The 18,591-nt window shown below is 36.6% G+C and overlaps 2 protein-coding genes across 2 annotated transcripts in view; both read left to right on the top strand.

Moving 5' to 3' along the window:
• Positions 1 to 1,373: 1,373 nt before the first annotated feature.
• LOC129261993 (uncharacterized) lies at positions 1,374 to 9,049 on the top strand. Its single transcript, XM_054900022.2, has 4 exons — positions 1,374 to 1,745; positions 3,030 to 3,464; positions 4,642 to 5,190; positions 5,680 to 9,049. The coding sequence occupies exons 1-4, from the start codon at positions 1,392 to 1,394 to the stop codon at positions 6,487 to 6,489; spliced, it is 2,148 nt and encodes a 715-aa protein (XP_054755997.2). The 5' UTR covers positions 1,374 to 1,391; the 3' UTR covers positions 6,490 to 9,049.
• Positions 9,050 to 13,218: 4,169 nt separating this feature from the next.
• Positions 13,219 to 18,591, top strand: part of LOC129261984 (zinc finger BED domain-containing protein 4-like) — a 10,600-nt gene continuing 5,227 nt past the window's right edge. The window contains exons 1-2 of the mRNA XM_054900011.2: positions 13,219 to 14,156; positions 18,166 to 18,363. Coding sequence (XP_054755986.2) covers positions 13,413 to 14,156; positions 18,166 to 18,363 — 942 coding nt within the window. The 5' untranslated portion in view covers positions 13,219 to 13,412. The remainder of the gene's footprint in view (positions 14,157 to 18,165; positions 18,364 to 18,591) is intronic.

Below are 18,591 nucleotides of genomic sequence, written 5' to 3'. Positions count from 1 at the left end.
CACTATGAAAAATATTGGTAAAATGTTTACCACCACGAGGGTAATTTGATTGTGTCCAAGACAATTTTGGGCAGTATTTTACCCAATGCGGGAAACATAATATCCAGTAAGGTTAAAAAAATAGCAGCAATTACTTGAGAATGGGCAAAATTTTCCCCGGGAAATTTTCATCACACTGGATAAATAAAAATGCCCCAAAGAAATGCACAATGTACTTCGTTGGACACCCTCATGGAGCACTTTTACCGGCAATATTTTTCTAGAGTAATTCTTGGGGATTAGGCGATCCTTTCATGAAATTTTGTCGGACGTTTTGTCCGACAATGGGCATGCAGCATGAGGGATGTTTTTTATCTGACAGTTAAAAGTTCTCAGTCATTCAAAATCAAGGAAAGTTATCAGGGGAGCCTCACTTCATCAACATTTTTCGTCTAATCGACGAGTTGTCAGGTCCGACAACAGATACTTTCCTTGATTTTGATTGCCTATATATAGAACCACAGTTCCTATAACTTTCGGATAAAACAAGACCTTTCATGAAACGCTCCCCTTATTGTGTCGGACAAAATGTAGAAAACGCAGTGCTGGGCTCTCTCTAATACAAGAAAATCCAGTGGAAGGGGGGGGGGGGCGTATACAGTCACTGTGCTCTCCGGTGCTCTAAACGATTTTTTTAACAGGGGTGCTGCATAGCTTAAATAAAAGACCCCCCCCCAAAAAAAAAAAAAAAAAAAAAAAAAAAAGTAGGTCATTTGGTCTTGAGAAATTAGACAAGCATTTTTTTTTCTCCTTGATAATGTCTTAAAGATAAAAATGAAAATAAAATAAATAGCAGTGTCAACCACTAATGGCCGGTGACCCCGGAGCTTCAATAGCCGATAGAGTATCTGGTAAATTGCAATAATTATTCTAAAGTGGAAGGGCAATTTCCTAGTAAAGTTTAAAGAAACAAAAATACGGGCGGAAATCGTGAATAAGAGGAAAATATTATATTTAAAAAAAAAAACGCATGCATTGCTCAGTACTATAAAAGGGATGATCCGGGCTGAAAATGTTTATATCTTAAATAGATAGAGTAAAATTCACAGAGCAAAATGCTGAAAATGAAATTATCTTCAAAATCTGATAACAAATCAAAGTTATTGAATTTTAGTTTTATCAATATCTAAATTTGTGAAAACATATGCACATCGTCATGAAAATTCATTAGGTGGGCTGATTATGTCACATCCCCGCTTTTTTTCTTATGTAATTAAAATTATAAATGTTTTTTGCAATGATCAATCAAGATTTTACTTTAGCCTATATTAGGCGATTATTTTGAGCGAAAAGATATATGGACGTAGACCATATGCAGAAAAGAACAAACGACTGCGAAGAGAGTCTAACAAATGACCCCAATCGATGAGCAGCGCGTGGCCCCTGTTCGTATACGGTTCGTACGTGACTGCTGCATGATACAAGCTGTCCTTCCGTCGGATTTTCATCAGGAATCGATCACATTTTACTCATATTTACAACAACCCTTGATATCGAGGTCTTTAGAAATGAAAAGGAGCAGTCCCCAGGCTGGTCGGAGTGGCAAAATTCTGAGCCCTCGATCCTCAGTATGGCAATTTATGGAGCTGAACAGAGAAACTCGCAGAGCACGGTGTCGCTTTTGCGAAAAGATATTGGCTTACACAGGAGGCACGACAAACTTGCGCTATCACTTGACTGCAGCTCATTCCATGGAAGAATTTGAGGTAATGTAGTCTGCTAGTGCTCACTCAACAAGTCACACGCAATACTCATTGCAAATCTTTAAGTTTATCATTACTTACATACATGTACTAAATTAACGTTCATGTATTAAAATACCCAGACATTGCTTGCCGTAAAATGTCGAAAGCTAGAAAAAGAGGAAGGGAGGTGAAATCTCAGTCATGCACAAAAAAAGACTGATTGTCTGATTGTATGCATGATAACCAATTTTTTTTTTTTTTTTTTTGGGGGGGGGTCAAAATTTCTCAGCCAAGGAAGGGATGGAATTAAACCCCCTTATACTTTATTAAAACCATTGGCTACAGGGCTGTATTACTCAATTATTATCATCAAATGATATATATATTACATCTACTAGTACTACATGTAGATCTATTGTTAGATGCAGAGTCAAATATTGTCAAATGACCCAGTCTTATGATGTAGTAGAGCCTAGAGGCACTGGTCCAAAAATTGAGATTGTCCCAGAAAACAAGGATATCCTCGTAAACCAAGACAAATCATGTTTTGATAAATTGAAAGTGTCCTTGTTTATGGGGACAGTTTTTTTTCAATTACCCCTGCGGGACATAGACGTAATTACAGGGATCAGTGGCGTACCTAGGATTTTCCACAGAGGGGGGGGGGGGGGGGGGCAAAACCGTCCGCCAAAAATTTGCCAAGCAAAAAAAAAGGTCTTTGAGCTCGTCAGGGGGGTCAATGAAGGTCTTCAAGCTTGTCAGGGGGGGGGGACAAAAAAGGTCTTTCAACTTCGTCAGGGGGGGGGGCAGGGATACGTCCTTTGTATGGGTTGTGGCTCGTCAGGGGGGGGCAGACTGCCCCCCTCCCGTAGGTACGCTAGTGACGGGGATTGAAAGTGCTAAAAATAGATTCAGTGACCTCAATTTCCCTCGGCCCATTTCACCGTCTATTTTTCACGACTTGCTGTCTTCCAATAATCTTGTTATGAAACCTGATATATGTTCAATTTATATTTCATTAGCACACTTGATTGGTGCAGGTGTCGGCTTTTGACAAGAGAATGAACTTGCCTAGATTATTTTTTGTGGAGAAGAAATCTTTGAAATCTGAGACAGTCCCCAGGCTCAGGGCTGTAAACTGGGACGATCCCAATTTTCTGACCAGCGCCTCTACTGTTTGTGAATTTCCCCTATCAGATTAGATCTTTAGATACCGGTAATTCATAAGGTGTTTTTTTCCGCTTGGTCAAACAATTATTTGATAATTCATAAAAAAATATTTACATCTTTTATAATTCATTTTAGGTTATTGGTCCTTCAGCAAAGATATTCAAGCCTGGTGGAAGGACCCCAGGATCTGGAAAGAAAAAAATCCCAAAGCTCAAGGATCACCCATCGACATCCAGGACCTCAGCCATCAAAGATCTCAAGAAAACTCCAACGAAACTGACACCAGTACCAGAAGAAATGCCCAACACTCCACCATCAACTTCATCTGAACATCTAACAATGCCCAGTCTGAGTCCAATCAAGGCCAATATCCAGAAGCAGAAGATGGACGAAGGTGAGATGGTCATCGCTCCCAAACTCCTGCACATGATGGCCCAGAGTCTGCAGCCCTTGAGTTTCATCTATTCCGAAGGCTTCAGGTCCTACATGAGGTCTATTGAGCCCGTCCACAAAATCCCACGCAAGCAGAAGTTGCTGAACAACCTAATTGTCATGTATGAAGAGACTAAGGTACTGAAGAAAATCTAGTGTGTCTGAAGTCCACCCCAAAAAGTTAAATCCAAAGAGATAAAAACAAATGCACATAACACTGAAAATTCTATTGAAAATCATTTTGTTGAAGAAAAAAAAGTAATTGGAAATCATTTCACTGAAAATTGTAAGTGTTGCTTATTTTCACAAAACAGCCCATCTTGGCCTGTATGCAAATAGTAGAGCAGGTGATGTCATCCATTTTTGTATCAATTTCTCGAATTATTATAGAGTATCCACAAATCACAATAAATCATGATTTTACATTTTCCATTAATCAAACGATATTGGATGAAAATAAAAATCAAATATTTTTTATGATCAAATACCAAAGAAATTGTGAATGTGTAAACATCAGCTTATCCTCATTTGCCTACAGCCTAAATCCATGATCACATTAAAGTTTTGTGCAAATTGTGAAATTTATAAATTTCATATTATTTTATCTACATCATTGCAATTTTGATGATTTCAGTTTTTAACTTACTTGTTGATTTATATGTTTGAAAATCAACTTGGATTGGAATATAAGCTGCCATGTGCATGAATTCTAGTCTATTAATATGCAATTTTTGTCACTAATTCCCTCTATACCAATTCATGAACCTGTTGATTAAATATTTCCAAACATTCTTTATATTCAATTAGAATCTCTTTGTTTGTCAGATAATAGCTAATTATAACCCAATCTGGATTTGAATACTTGCCGATCACAAATATTGACAGATAAAGGGTCATGTATGTGAAATGACTGAAAATAATGAAGCACATCATCACTGTTCACAAGTGGTGCCAAGTGAATTTGCATTTTGTTTCATTAGAGCAAAACATGAGAATACAATTGTTTCCAATTTTTTCTTAATTCCGCATGAAAATTGCTCAAGAGTGATTATGATCATATGTACACACCCGTATACAAAGTGTATGTAAATAATATACATTTCACTTTTATGTAATGAAAATGATATTAAAGATGGAAAGGCGGGAATAATAACATAATTTGACAGATTATGTGTCTTTTCTTCATTACCTAGATGGTGATTATACTTACCAAATATCTTTACACCTAAATTTCTTTTAAAGTGCCACAATTCTTGAAATGGACTATTATGCATATATTTAGAGCTTTATTTGCCCATTATATTCATCCGTGCAGATACAACTGAAAGAAATTCTGGCTGAAGAAGTAGGCTACTTTTCTCTTGTGTATGACCTTTGGAGCGGCAGTGACCAGGAGCTGTATACAACGGTCCGCATTCACTACTTAACAAATCAGTGGGAGCGCAAAAGCTATGTCCTAGGCACTGAGCATGTTTCAAGGGCTGAAACCAACAACAATGAGATCTGCCTGTACATTAATGATCTAATGTTCCAGTACGGCTTGCCATCAGAGCACCTGGTGGCAATCCTCAACCGGCAAGGGATGATGAAGCCAACCGCCATGGAAGTTGGGGCTACGTTGGTCTGTGAGTCTATGGGTTGTGCAGCAGAGAAGCTCGAGATGTGTGTCCTGGAAGCGTTCAAAGTTCCTGAGGTGAGGGCCGTGGTAGAGCGGGCAGGTAAACTGGTGAGCTACCTCATCTTTGATGAGGAGGCCAACAGACTACTGCAGGAGCTGAAGGAGAGTGATCCTGGTAAACTGATGATTGATCTGGTGCAAGATCATAGAGGTAGTTGGATTGCCACATCTGAGATGCTCTTCAAGGTAATTTGATACACCCCAGAAAAACAAAATACTTTCCCAATGATGAATTATTAAATGAAATTACTTGATCCATAAGGTTCTATTTCATCTTTCATTGTTATGATTTTCTCACTATCTGTTTTACTTTTTGTACTGGCCATTTCAACGTAATACCACAATTGAAATCAAAGATTCCTTTGAACAAATTCAAGAAAAAAAATACTTTTTTCATATTTGAAGTACATTTTTCAAGTGTATACTTTTTGCTGTCCTTTCCTTTTAATGATGAATGTACAATGTCAGGAGCTTTTAACTTGATTATCAAGAATAAAGTGGATTTAAATTGAATTGATTTTCCTCAAAGATTCTTTTCCCTCAATATTGCATTTTATATCAAAACATTCTCTTTGAAAAAATTAATGTGCTGAAATCATATCTGAACTGTTACTCTAAAGAGTTTTTTTATTAAAATGAATTATTACTCCTTCCTCTTTTTTTCTACTTCCACAGTTGATGGCCCTCAGACCTGTTGTAGAGAGAGTTTGTGGTCTTGATCCAAAGAGTGAGGAATTGCTTCTCGGTGAACCGCAATGGAGGTTGGCAGAGAAGCTTGTTAGCTCACTTCAAATCCTGAGGGCTGCTCTGGCAGTCATGAGCAAGGACAGGACTGGATCTGTTTCATGTCTTCTTCCTGTGGTCCACAGTATTCTTCAGCACTGTGAGGATTCCAGTCATGGGCCAAACTCACCCATGGAAAGGTTCTTGAAGACCATAGGTAGGGAGACCAGAAGCAAATGGGACCTGACCGCCATCCTGCCCTCGTCCGTGCCTATGCTTGCTGCATTGCTCGATCCCCGCTTCAAGAAGCTGAAGTTCATCGCCGAGGAGGACAAGGTGGATGTCCTACTTGCGCTCAAAAGTGTCATGCTGGCCAGTCCGGGTGTTGCCGATGGAGAAGGTGGAAATAACCAGTCGGGTGATTCAAAGGAATCATCCCCGTTCTTGTGCTTGTTTGGTAATGGAGAAGAGGAAGGTGTTCCAGACAAGCTAGATATCGACAGTGAGATCAACAGCTACATGGACTTTCCTGCTCTGAGGCACGACTCCTGTCCGTTGGACTGGTGGAGGGTCAACAGGAGCAGGTTTCCAAACCTTGTCAAGCTGGCCAAGCAGTTTCTTTGTATGCCTGCCATTGCCCAGCCTATGAGTGACATCATGGCCGGAGCAACCATGCTGGATTTGAAGAGGGCTGTTTTGGAAACTGAAGTTATAGCACCACTCATCTTCCTCAATCACAACTGGTCATTGACCCAGCTATAAGAACCTTATTGACTCTCCTATCTTGGACACAGATCAAATGGAAGGAGATTGACCGTTATCTATGTGATGCACTTGACAATTCAGAACTCTGCCTTCATTCCTGGTACTGTATTCAACATTGGAAATTTGTGTGTAAATATTGACAATTGTATAAATTTTAAAAGATTATGTGCTTCTCTGTATACATGTAGTTTTTACATTTTCAACTTTTTTTTTTTGAGTGTTTTTTTTTTACATATGAATTCCTAACATTTTTACTTTAATCAATTTTTCTCATTGACTTGGATCATGAGTAAGCACTACATAATCAGATTTTATTTACACTTTATTGCTGACAGGCACCTGTAAAAGCGAGAAATTGTTATAACATGTCTCCTACTCTTTTACTTAGGCTTTGGCCTTGGATAAATTATGCTGTTTGTGTTGTGGGAAAATGTACAATATCTATACATCCCAAACTTGAACCCAGGCTTGTAATGAATAAACATCTCTTTAAGTTATTGTTGAGCTATCAATAACACCATCATTCTAACCCAAAAGTTGTTTTTTAGCTCAGTTCAGTCACCTGATTCTCAACACCAAACTCAAACACTGTACACTGTATTTTAAATAATTCAGTGTCGTTTAAAACTATGTGCCAAATATATCTATGCTAGGATGTAAGCCTTGCTGTAGGAACAAAGTCAGGAAAATGTTCCAAATAAAAAAATGTCTATTTGATCTAGAGACTTTGAGATATACACAGAGTGAGTCTCAGTGGAGTATATCTTAGATGATCAAGTTTCATTGGTAAACTTAAGTTCAATTGGTATCTCAAAAGCCAATACCAGGGATTGCTTCCAAAAGCTGTTGATAAGTTATTAGTCATGCACTAATTTTACACATGAATGATGTCCTGTTCTCGTTTTACGCAATGGTAGCCAATTTGCTATATTTTGACTTTTGCCGAATCATAATTCTGATTCGGCTGCTTGTTAAGCCCTGCGCACATTCTGCGATCCATTGTGATCTAAATTTCAAAGATATTGTAATAACATTTGATATGAAGATTCCAACCAATGGAATCTTAGCGATCAGAGTTCAGAATAGTGGTAGGACTACTGAAATCAAAATTCAGTCTAGTTCGAGCCTCCCTGTAAGAATGAAAGCAAATTAAATTCCAAATCGTAATGACGTCAACATCGGCTGCGACTTGAAGCCGATCTGGATAACAGGGCTTGCCGCAAAGCAAAATTGTGATTTTATTATTCCTAGCATTATGCCAAACTTCAAATAAAATAGTTTTACTTCTTGGAACTTTTTATTTTAAAAATTGCGTCGCATCGGATCGCATATTGTGCGCTGGGCTTTAGCAACAAGAATTTAATCTATAAAGATCACATTATACTTGAAGCTAATGGGAATAAAATTGATCTGAAAATCTGATTTGATAACCAAGAACATGTCATCAGTCATACGCCAGTGTCTTACAAACAGCTTTAAGGAACACCACCAAGAAGTGATATATTTTCACATGTAGGGGAAAATGTCTTAGTAGGACCTACAAGAAAACTCCTTCAACTTGCATTGAGTACTGTGTTTTTATCCATGTACATATTTTAAAATTTTGATTTAAGTATCTACAAAGAAATATTTATTTTGAATGTACTGCTGCTGCTGCATGAGCTTTTGAATGTTTTGTGAATAATTTCAAATTTTCTAAAAGAGAGTACTATATGCCTTTAAAATGTGAGCAGCCTTACAGCTTCTGTTAGGTCATTTATACGGCTCATTCTCGCATTTTCAGAATATTTCTGGGATATGCTTCACTGTGTAGATCCTCAAGAATAAAGATGTTAAATGTTTGATTTTATCTGGCATATATTTCCAATTTCATTGTAGGCAAATTTATAACAGGTTCAATCTACATTTGGGTTTTCTCTGATGAATGCAGATATTCGAGTTTATTCTCACTACCAGTACTTCCCCCTCTCTGTAAAACTTTGTGAAGCTCCAGAATTTCAATTTTTAATTTTTGAAGTAGGCATTAACACATTCTAGAATTCCACAGGAACGGATAGAAATTGATTCAAACTTGCACTGGTCTGGAAGACCTAAAAAACAATAGTTTGGTATCATTTTGCTCATTTAAAGATCGATTGCATGATTTGCATCTGACTGTAAATTCTGAGATCAGAAAAGTTGAAAAAGTAATATTGAAGGAGCACGATGGTTAAAAATGAAATTGAACTTGGATGAAAAATAACAAACTTCTGTCAATTTTCCACCCGTAATTGGCTAACAAGCACTGGTGTCTGTTACTCTGGTGACTGTCCTTAAAAAAAATGGCCTTTCATGAAATGCTCCCCTAATTGTGGGAATCCTCATATATTGTGCTTCTTATTAATTCGTTCGAGAGAGAGAGGGCGCAAGGGGAAATGCACTGTCCATCCAAATCTAAATTTGAAGTTGTACATAGTTGTGCTGCCTTCAATAAATAGATGAATAAGCAGTGAACTTGCTCATGCACACAGTAGCTAGTTTGTGATAATACATCTCCATCGCCTTTTTTGTCATGGAATTCTGGCTTTGTACGAGTGCTGTAATTTTAGTTTCATATTTTGTTTCTGTTAAAAAAAAAGGGCAAAAAAAAATCAGGGAGTACATCCAATTTAATTCCACCCAAACCATTGTACACTGTTCACATCATGCAGGCATGACAATTCTCCGCGTTTCCGCGGATTTCCGCGTTTTTTTGTTTGCTGAATTCCCCCCCCCCCCAAAAAAAAAAAAAAAAAAAAAAAAAAAATCAATTTTTTTTTAACCAGGGAAGTGCTATTGCTATTTTTTAGTATTTTTTAGTTTTTTTTAATTGAATTTTGGACAAAAAATCCATATAAATACTTCATTACAATCATTCAACTCAAACAGGTTTTTGGAGTTGTAAAATTGATAAAACCCAGGAGCTTAAGGGGGCGTTGCCCCCTGGACCCCACCCGTTAGCAGCGAGCGGCTCGCCCGGTGGGCTTTGCCCACCGTCTTGTCAACGACATTTCCAAAACCCTTTCAGCTTTTTTTTTCATACCCAATTTTCATGCCTGATCATGACTAAGAAAATTGAAATTGAACAATATTTCTTCATTTAGAAAGACAACACTTTACAGCCACACAAAGGCTGGAAAGACAAGCAAATTCATGTTAAAATCAAAGAAAAAAAATAGTTTCTACTATATTTAATTATGTGGAAAGAAAACATCAAGTCACCTGTAATATCCATGTCTTTGGCAGGCACAATCAATTCTCATTTTAAATTATTGGTTATGATGTGCACAAGCATATGCATTTGTTACGGTTTCAGATTTGCAAAGAATATCAATAGCTGGCCATTCATGCTGATTTTTTGCAAAGCCCCTGATGTGGCATGACATGTTTTTAAATTATAACTAGTTCCCTCGACTTACTAAATCATTCCCTCAGTATAAACTTTTACCCTCAACATGTAACCTTTTCCACAAGTTACAAGTCCTTCCCTTGAGTTATGAATATGTTCATAAGTGAAGCAGAGGAAACAAGTTTTTTTTTTCTCTTTAATCATCATAAGAGGGACATTATATGTTCATATAATATTTACAATCATTATATACAAAAGTCACAAACAGAAAAACACATAAATAAAATAGCAGGGCCCGCTGGGAGAACAGTTCTTGGAACCGAAGTGGCTACCCTGGGTAAATATACCATTATTATTATTTATCATTATTATTATTATTAATTATAACAAGACATGAAACAGGAAATAAAGGATTGAAAGAACCTTTAAAACCTGTTTTAAATCAACTCTCTCGTGATTGCATTTTCTTTTTTAATAATTTTGAATTTCTACCTTTAGGTCTTTCATGAAATAAAGAGCATAAGTCTGATGTTTTTCGTTTCTAAAACATTTTCTGATATAATTTGTATAGATTACAAATTGTAAAAAAATCAAAATAAGATTAACAACATTCATTTCCGTTTTTTTTTCTTCTATTTCATGACCTATGAGGATAAGTTTTTCATTAAAAACAACCTTTACATAGAAAAAAGCATCTATTAATTTAGAAACAATAAAAAAAAACTGTTACCACTTGGCAGGTAAAAAGATGAATAGTGGTTTCTGGATCTTTACAAATATTGCATAACTATCATTTTCATTTTTCCATTTGCATAAATTGTCTTTACTTGGTAGCAGAGGAAACAAGTTAGTAACTTGAGGGAATGACTTGGTAAGGTAACAGGCCATTGTTGTGGGGAAAATTTAAACACATGCCAAGTCAGTTGAAGTCACCTTGGGGATACATGTACATAGATTTTGACATTTTGAACTTTTCTAGTTATGTGAATGATCCAAAAACATATGATCAAAGTACATGTACAAATTGAATTTAATTCATTATTTCAGTAATTTAATTAATGTTTTCCAAATAAAAAATGTTGCAAATAAAAAATGTCTGTTATATTTCTTTAAACCTGACATTCAATTTCCAACAAATGATTAAAGATTGTTCTAAAGATGGCTGGAGTGAGAAATGTCACGACCATAGGGAAAGAGAGAGAGAGAGAGGGGGGATTGCGACCATATGAAAATATGCAAACTTGTTCCCCTAAAAAATAAAACAAATAATAATAATAATATACAAGAAAAACGAAAACATGATCTTAAACTTTTCCTGTCCAAAAAAATGGTCAGGTTAGTCCTTCTTTGTGAGTCACCCCCTCACCCCCCAAATAAAAATAGATGGGGAAAGTCCCTCGCTAGTAACCCCCCCCCCCCCAAAAAAAAAAAATAATAATGTAAGAAAAACGAAAACATGATCTTAAAGGAGAATGAAACCCTTGAAACCAGCTGAATCCATATCAAACAGAAAAATCAAAGAAACATATTGTTGAAAGTTTGAGGAAGATTGAATGAATAATAAGAAAGTTATGAGCATTTGAATATTGAGATCTCTAATGCCATGTAGATCCTCCAATTGGCAATGCAACCAAGATCTGTGATGTCACACACGTACAACTCCCTCATTACTTAAGTACTTATTTCACTTATATTCTCACTTTTATAGTCTATCACAAGGTGAGGTGTTCTCTTTATGAGAGGACAAGTACAGAGGTTTCACAACATTATATCATTGATGAATCGTTTGTCATATGATTAGAATGAGCAAAAAGAGATGTTTGGGGGTATATTTTCAGTGTCCAAAAGGGGAGAGTTTTTCATCTGTGACATCATAGATCTTGGTCGCATTGCCAATGGGAGGATCTCCATAGCATTAGTGATCTCGACATTCAAATGCTCAAAACTCTTCTATTGCTAGTCCTATTTTACTCAAACTTTTGTTGATCTTATTCTTTGATTTTTCTGCTTTCACAAAAGCTAACTTGCCCCAAGAGTTTCATTCTCCTTTAAACTTTTCCTGTCCAAAAAAAAAATGGTCAGGTTAGTCCTTCTTTGTGAGTTACCCCTTACCCCAAAAAAATAGATCGGGAAAGTCCCTCGCTAGTAACCCCCCCCCCCCCCAAAAAAAGGAAAGTGCTTTGCTAGTTACCCCCCCCCCCCCCCCATTAACAGGAAAACACTTCTTTGCTAGTCGCCAACTCACCCCCTCCAAAAAATGACAGGAAAGCCATTCTTTGCTAATCGCCCCCCAAAAAATATTAAAAAATTGACAAAAAATTCCTTATTTGCTAATCATCATCCCCCCAAATAGACAGTAAAGTCCTTCTTTGCTAGTTACCCCCCCCCCCAAAAAAAAAAGAGACAGGAAAGTCCTTCTTTGATAGTTATCCCCCCCCAAAAAAAATGGGAAGTTCTTCCTTGCTAGTTACCCCCTCCCCCAGAAAAAATAAAAATGACAGTCCTTCTTTGCTAGTAACACCCCCCCCCCAATTAGGGCTCCTGTCATGAAATAACACTATTAAGGATGTCTTCCAACGTATGTACTTTGCTCTCATCAAATAGGTCCATGCTCTCATTTACTGTTTATATGTAAAAAAAAAGTAACGAAAACAATAGAAATCTGGGCGGTGTTCTTTGATTTATCCCAATTAATTCCACCATGACGATGTATAAAGAAAAACTAAAGGTTATTCTTATCGTAGTGTATGAATTGGGATAATACTATTAATTGGTAATAATCTAAAAGTCCTATGTTTGCACCTCTGAGATCTCTGTATTTGGTTACTATCTCGTTGATAACAAGTTTGGGCCTCTGAAACAATGGGGGGGGGGGGGTGGGTAAACAAGGTGGTCTTGAACTCAGAAGTGAATTCCGTCAGTCACAATTAATCGTCAGAAATTCACCTGTCAACACAGCACATTGGCATGTGAATAAATTGTTCACTAAACTTTCCGTCAATGAAAAGTAGGGACGCAAAGTGATCGATGTTCACACTTAGGAAACTCTAACTATCGATTAATTTGCAAACTAAAAAATAATTATAACTGAAGAAGGCCTATACTACTAGCGCTTCCTAAGTTTGCAAGTCTGGTAGTAGTAGTAACCAACCTGGTCTACCCACCCTACCCAACGAAACAGTCGCAGAATATGTTCCACACGTTCTCATTCATGAAATAACCCTGGCTACACAAATGCAGTCTTCTTGTCTGTACTTTCACCAGGATTATATCCGATTATATCCAATGAGATTTATCTAACATTTTCATAAAAACGCCTAGTTTCTAGTCTATCTATAATGCAACCCGAAAACCCGGATGCGAACAATGCAGTTTCCCGCCGCACCGTACCGTACCGTATCATTCACTCATGCGTCGGATATCTATCTGATAAACTGAACGTGAACTCGCTTTCTTTAATTAGTATCCGGCTTTTTAAAGCTTGATTTTAACCCTGTAATTCCATATTTGGGGCAAGAAGTTCATCAAGTATATCTAGAGCTATAATATTACCATGGAAGTCAACCTGATTCAAGAAGCTGAAGAACCAATTACGAGTGAGTACGTAAACAAGCCGGTGAGGCAGATTCGTCGCCGTTCGGATGTGTGGGACTTCATGGAGTACCGCATTTCGAAAACGAATAGGATGAAGTACATTGAATGCAAACTATGCGGTTTGCATCTAACCGCCTCGTCTCGGAGCGGTACCTCGAATTTGAGGAACCATCTGTTAAATCGGCATGCAGACCAATATCACCCAGATTCTATTCCAGATCGACATCGTCTAAAACACGGCCATATCCAGAAGTTTGCAGAGGGTCCATTCTCATCGAGTGATAGTCCAATCAAAGTGAAAGATGAAGAGGGAGGAAAAGTGTCCGAAACAAAGCCGGGTGAAGCCGGCGAGATGGTTGTCGATGGGGGTGCTGACACCAGTACCACTACCAGCGGCAGCGCAGCCAACGGGACCAGTGCCAATGGTGCGGATGCCATGGATGCTATCACAAAAACAAGGAACATTGCATTCAGTCAAGCTGCCAAGAGTAAAGCCCTCATCAGACTACAGCAGTCAAAGATGAAAAGTGCTATGCATTCTAATTTGAGGAAGCTTGGATGTTCCAAGTTCCGTGCCCAGGGCATCAACAATGCAATATTTCAAATGGTGATTAGCGATTTATTGCCAGTGAATGTCATTGAAGGAGTTGGATTCAGGGGGCTTATAGAGGCTTTTCAAGGGGGATACACATTTCCAACAGTTGTAAGTTTTATTTAAGCAGCTTTGTTATGTCTGTTCTTTGTTGCCTGTTTTGCACATTCTAAAAGTTTTTTAATTAACACCAGTATGTGAGATGAGACTTGAGAATTAAGATTTTGGTGCTCTTTTTGTTTTTTATGCTTTCCCTCTTCCAAATTCAGACATTAACCCAACTTTGTAATTACCTGCAATGATTTTTGTTCAAAAATCGAAATATATCAGTTTTTACATTTTGCTTAAAGTTAAATCACATTCTGCTGATATGTATAGGTTCTATTGTTTAATTTACTTTCCACTTAAATCATACATCCCTCAATCCATGGATCTGTAAGTGTAACTTTACTAAGTCAATCTCCAGGTTCATCACATTCTCAGTTTTGTGATTTTTTGTCTCACCTGCATAGCAGAGTGAGACTATAGGCGCCGCTTTTCCGACGGCGGCGGCGACGGCGTCAACACCAAATCTTAACCTGAGGTTAAGTTTTTGAAATGACAGCATAACTTAGAAAGTATATGGACCTAGTTCATGAAACTTGGCCATAAGGTTAATCAAGTATTACTGAACATCCTGCCTGAGTTTCATGTCACATGACTAAGGTCAAAGGTCATTTAGGGTCAATGAACTTAGACCATGTTGGGGGAATCAACATCAAAATCTTAACCTAAGGTTAAGTTTTTGAAATGTCATCATAACTTAGAAAATATATGGACCTAGTTCATGAAACTTATACATAAGGTTAATCAAGTATCACTGAACATCCTGCATGAGTTTCACGTCACATGACCAAGGTCAAAGGTCATTTAGGGTCAATGAACTTTGGCCGAATTGGGGGTATCTGTTGAATTACCATCATAACTTTGAAAGTTTATGGATCTGATTCATGAAACTTGGACATAATAGTAACCAAGTATTACTGAACATCCTGTGCAAGTTTCAGGTCACATGATCAAGGTCAAAGGTCATTTAGGGTCAATGAACTTTGGCCAAATTGGGGTATTTGTTGAATTACAGCCATAAATTTGAAAGTGTGTTGGTCTAGTTCATAAAACTTGGACATAATAGTAATCAAGTATCACTGAACATCCTGTGCGAGTTTCAGGTCACATGATCAAGGTCAAAGGTCATGTAAGGTCAAAGAACTTTGGCCACGTTGGGGGTATTTTTTGAATTGCCATCATATCTCTATAAGTGTATTGGTCTAGTTCATAAAACGTGGAAATAAGAGTAACCAAGTATCACTGAACATCTTGTGCGAGTTATAGTAGTTTTCAAAATCAGCACTGCTGCTATATTGAATCGCGTGATGCAGGTGAGACGGCCAGAGGCATTCCACTTGTTTATATAATTTGCCCTCAGCCAATAAATAGCTCAATATCAATCTACAACTACTCAAAGGCACTTCACAATTATTATTATCTGCTCACTGGAGCTAATAAGTTTTACCTTTTTTTTAAAACTTATTTATAAGTTATACTATTTCAATAGTCAATGAAAATCACTGTTTTAGAATGAGTATCCCCAACATGTAGTTTCTCAAGGTTTAACAGTGTTACTCATACTACACAATGGCTAAGATCTCATTAATAAAAGTACAGACTTTTGAAGAATCATCTATTCATATTTCCATACTTTTGTCTTTAGTTTATGATTGCTTCTTGAGTTTAGTCATGTTAAAATTCCTGCTATATTGTAATGTACCCTATTTATGATTGGATAAGTTGACTAATAAACTGATTCTAAAAGATGTATTTTGATGGAATCATACTCTGGTGGCATACTGACTAATTAGTTAGCAGCCAATCAAATGCAAGGTATTACAGTAACTTTTAACATTTTGAAATGCTCCCCATGTGATGCTGTTCACAGAGGTCTACATGTATTCAAACAAGGATTTGGAATTTGAAATGTAATGATGAAGCAATAAAAAATAATGAAAAGAAAATAGTATAGTAGAATGGATGGAAGCAATGTAAAATATAAAATGAAATAACGCAACAAAAGGAAACACAAAATAAACATTTTCATGGATCTCCTTTTTGTAAGTGTTTGATTATTCAAATAAATCAAATTACCACAAAATGACTTCTACAGTTGAAATCTTCATTGTAATTTTAATTCATTTTAAATAAAAGTTTAATGTCAGATCACTAGGCCAAGTACAAATGTTTTTGTTTTCTTTTTAATACTTTTTTAAAGGACAAGTCCACCCCAACAAAAAGTTGACTTGAATAAAAAGAGAAAAATCCAACAAACATAACACTGAAAATTTTATCAAAATCGGATGTAAAATAAGTTATGATATTTTAAAGTTTCGCTTAATTTCACAAAACAGTTATATGCACATCCTGGTCGGTATGCAAATGAGGAGACTGATGACGTCATTCACTCACTATATCTTTTGTATTTTATTATATGAAATATGAAATATTTTGATTTTCTCGTCATTGTCATGTGAAATGAAGTTTCATTCCTCCCTGAACACGTGGAATTCCATTATTTTAACATTTTGTGCTTCAGGCAAGGAGGTCCTAATCATCAAATTCGTAAAAATTGAAATATTGTATAATTCAAACTAAATAAAAAACAAAAGAAACAGTGAGTGAATGACATCATCGACTCTCTCATTTGGATGTAACTGGCTCGTTCATATAACTATTTTGTTAAAAATAAGCGAAACTTTGAAGTGTCATAACTTTATTATTTTACATCCGATTTTGATGAAATTTTCAGCATTGTGCTTGTCTGATTTTTCTCTATTGATTCAAATCAACATTTTTCTGAGGTGGACTTGACCTTTAAGATTCAAAATTTTCTCTTTGATTACTTACTCTCATCTGCTTTGAGCAGTCGTATTGATAAAGCACTATATAGAAGCCAATGATTGATATTTTTTTGGACTAGGTCCCATTCACTGTTTTGAAACGATTCAAATTTAAAAAATGACAGACTTATTTATGTTAATATAGTTCCATATATGTTGGTCTATTTTGCTTGTAACTCCTCCAAAAATTTACTCCAAATTATGTTAAGGATGGATGGACATGATGGACCTAAGGCCTCTCCTAAAAAGGTTAAAGGTTAAGTCCATCCCAGAAAAATGTTGATTTGAATAAAAGGAGAAAAACCAAACTAGCATCGCTGAACATTTCATCAAAATGGGATGTAAAATAAGAAAGTTATTACATTTTAAAGTTTTGTTTATTTTTCACAAAACAGTGATATGCACAACTCAGTGAGTATCGTGCAAATGAGACAGTCGATGATGTCCCTCACTATTTCTTTTGTTTGTTATTGTTTGAATTATACAACATTTTCATTTTTAGAGATTTGACAATAAGGACCAACTTCACTGAACCATAAAGTAGTAAACAATACTAATTCCACATGTTCAGAGAGGAATTAATTGTTTCACTAGACAATGAGAAGAAAATTACAATATTTCATATAATCAAATATTTAAAAAAAAATAGTAAGTGGATGATGTCATCAGTCTCCTCATTTGCATACCGACCAGGATGTGCATATAACTGTGTTGTGAAATAAAGTGAAACTTGTTGTTGGAGTGGACTTGTCCTTTAAATTATGGCTACTAGTACTTTGCTGTTAAGGTAACTACCAGAGAAATCTTAATTTTGATTGGCTGTCGAGGCATACACTATGGTAATTACTAATTACCACAACGGCAAAGTTACTATAGTCCTAATTCTTTTATAAAAACAGGGCAGTGGTCTTTCATTAACAATTGAACATCATTGTGAAGTCAAATAACTAAACATAATCTTCAGTAAACGTGCAGTAAGTGTAGATTGAAATTCTTTGATATTTGCTTATTCACACAGTTTAGAAATCTTAATTTATATGGCAAAATTAACATACCGGTAATCATAATTTGTTTATAAAACAGGCCCCTGGTTTTTCATTAACAATTGAACATCATCATGAAGTCAAATTCACTACATAATCTAAAGTAAGTACTAATTAAAGTTCTTTGATATTTGCTTATCCACACAGTTTAGTATTGAGGAGCGCCTTCTGGCTCGATTAGGTGTGGGAAGGACCAAACTCTCTGAACGGTTATCAAGTGCTCTCAAAATAGGTCTCACCTGTGATCTATGGACAGACTACTACAACAGGAACTTCATTACAGTAACCTCACATGTTATCAGTGCAGAGTGGAAGAATGAGAGCTGGGTCCTTGGTACGGTTAAGGTAAGTAGGCTATGTTATGTGAAAAATGATTATATGGGCCTACGGGACAAGCTCCCTGGCCAGTTGGGGTGCTCGATATGACAAGGACGGATAAGAATTTTAGAATAGGGGAGCAGAGTAGTCAACAGGGTGCGACAAACCCGCTTGCCCGGGGCAAGTAAAATTGACGTGAGGGCAAGCATTTTTCAAAGTCAATTGCCCGGTAGGGCAAGTGGTTGTTTTGAAAAT

The sequence above is a fragment of the Lytechinus pictus genome, chromosome 1, assembly GCF_037042905.1.
Source record: "Lytechinus pictus isolate F3 Inbred chromosome 1, Lp3.0, whole genome shotgun sequence".
Lineage (NCBI taxonomy): Eukaryota > Metazoa > Echinodermata > Echinoidea > Temnopleuroida > Toxopneustidae > Lytechinus > Lytechinus pictus.
The sequence above is the reverse complement of the archived record's forward strand: the minus strand, read 5'-3'. Positions and strand labels throughout refer to the sequence as shown.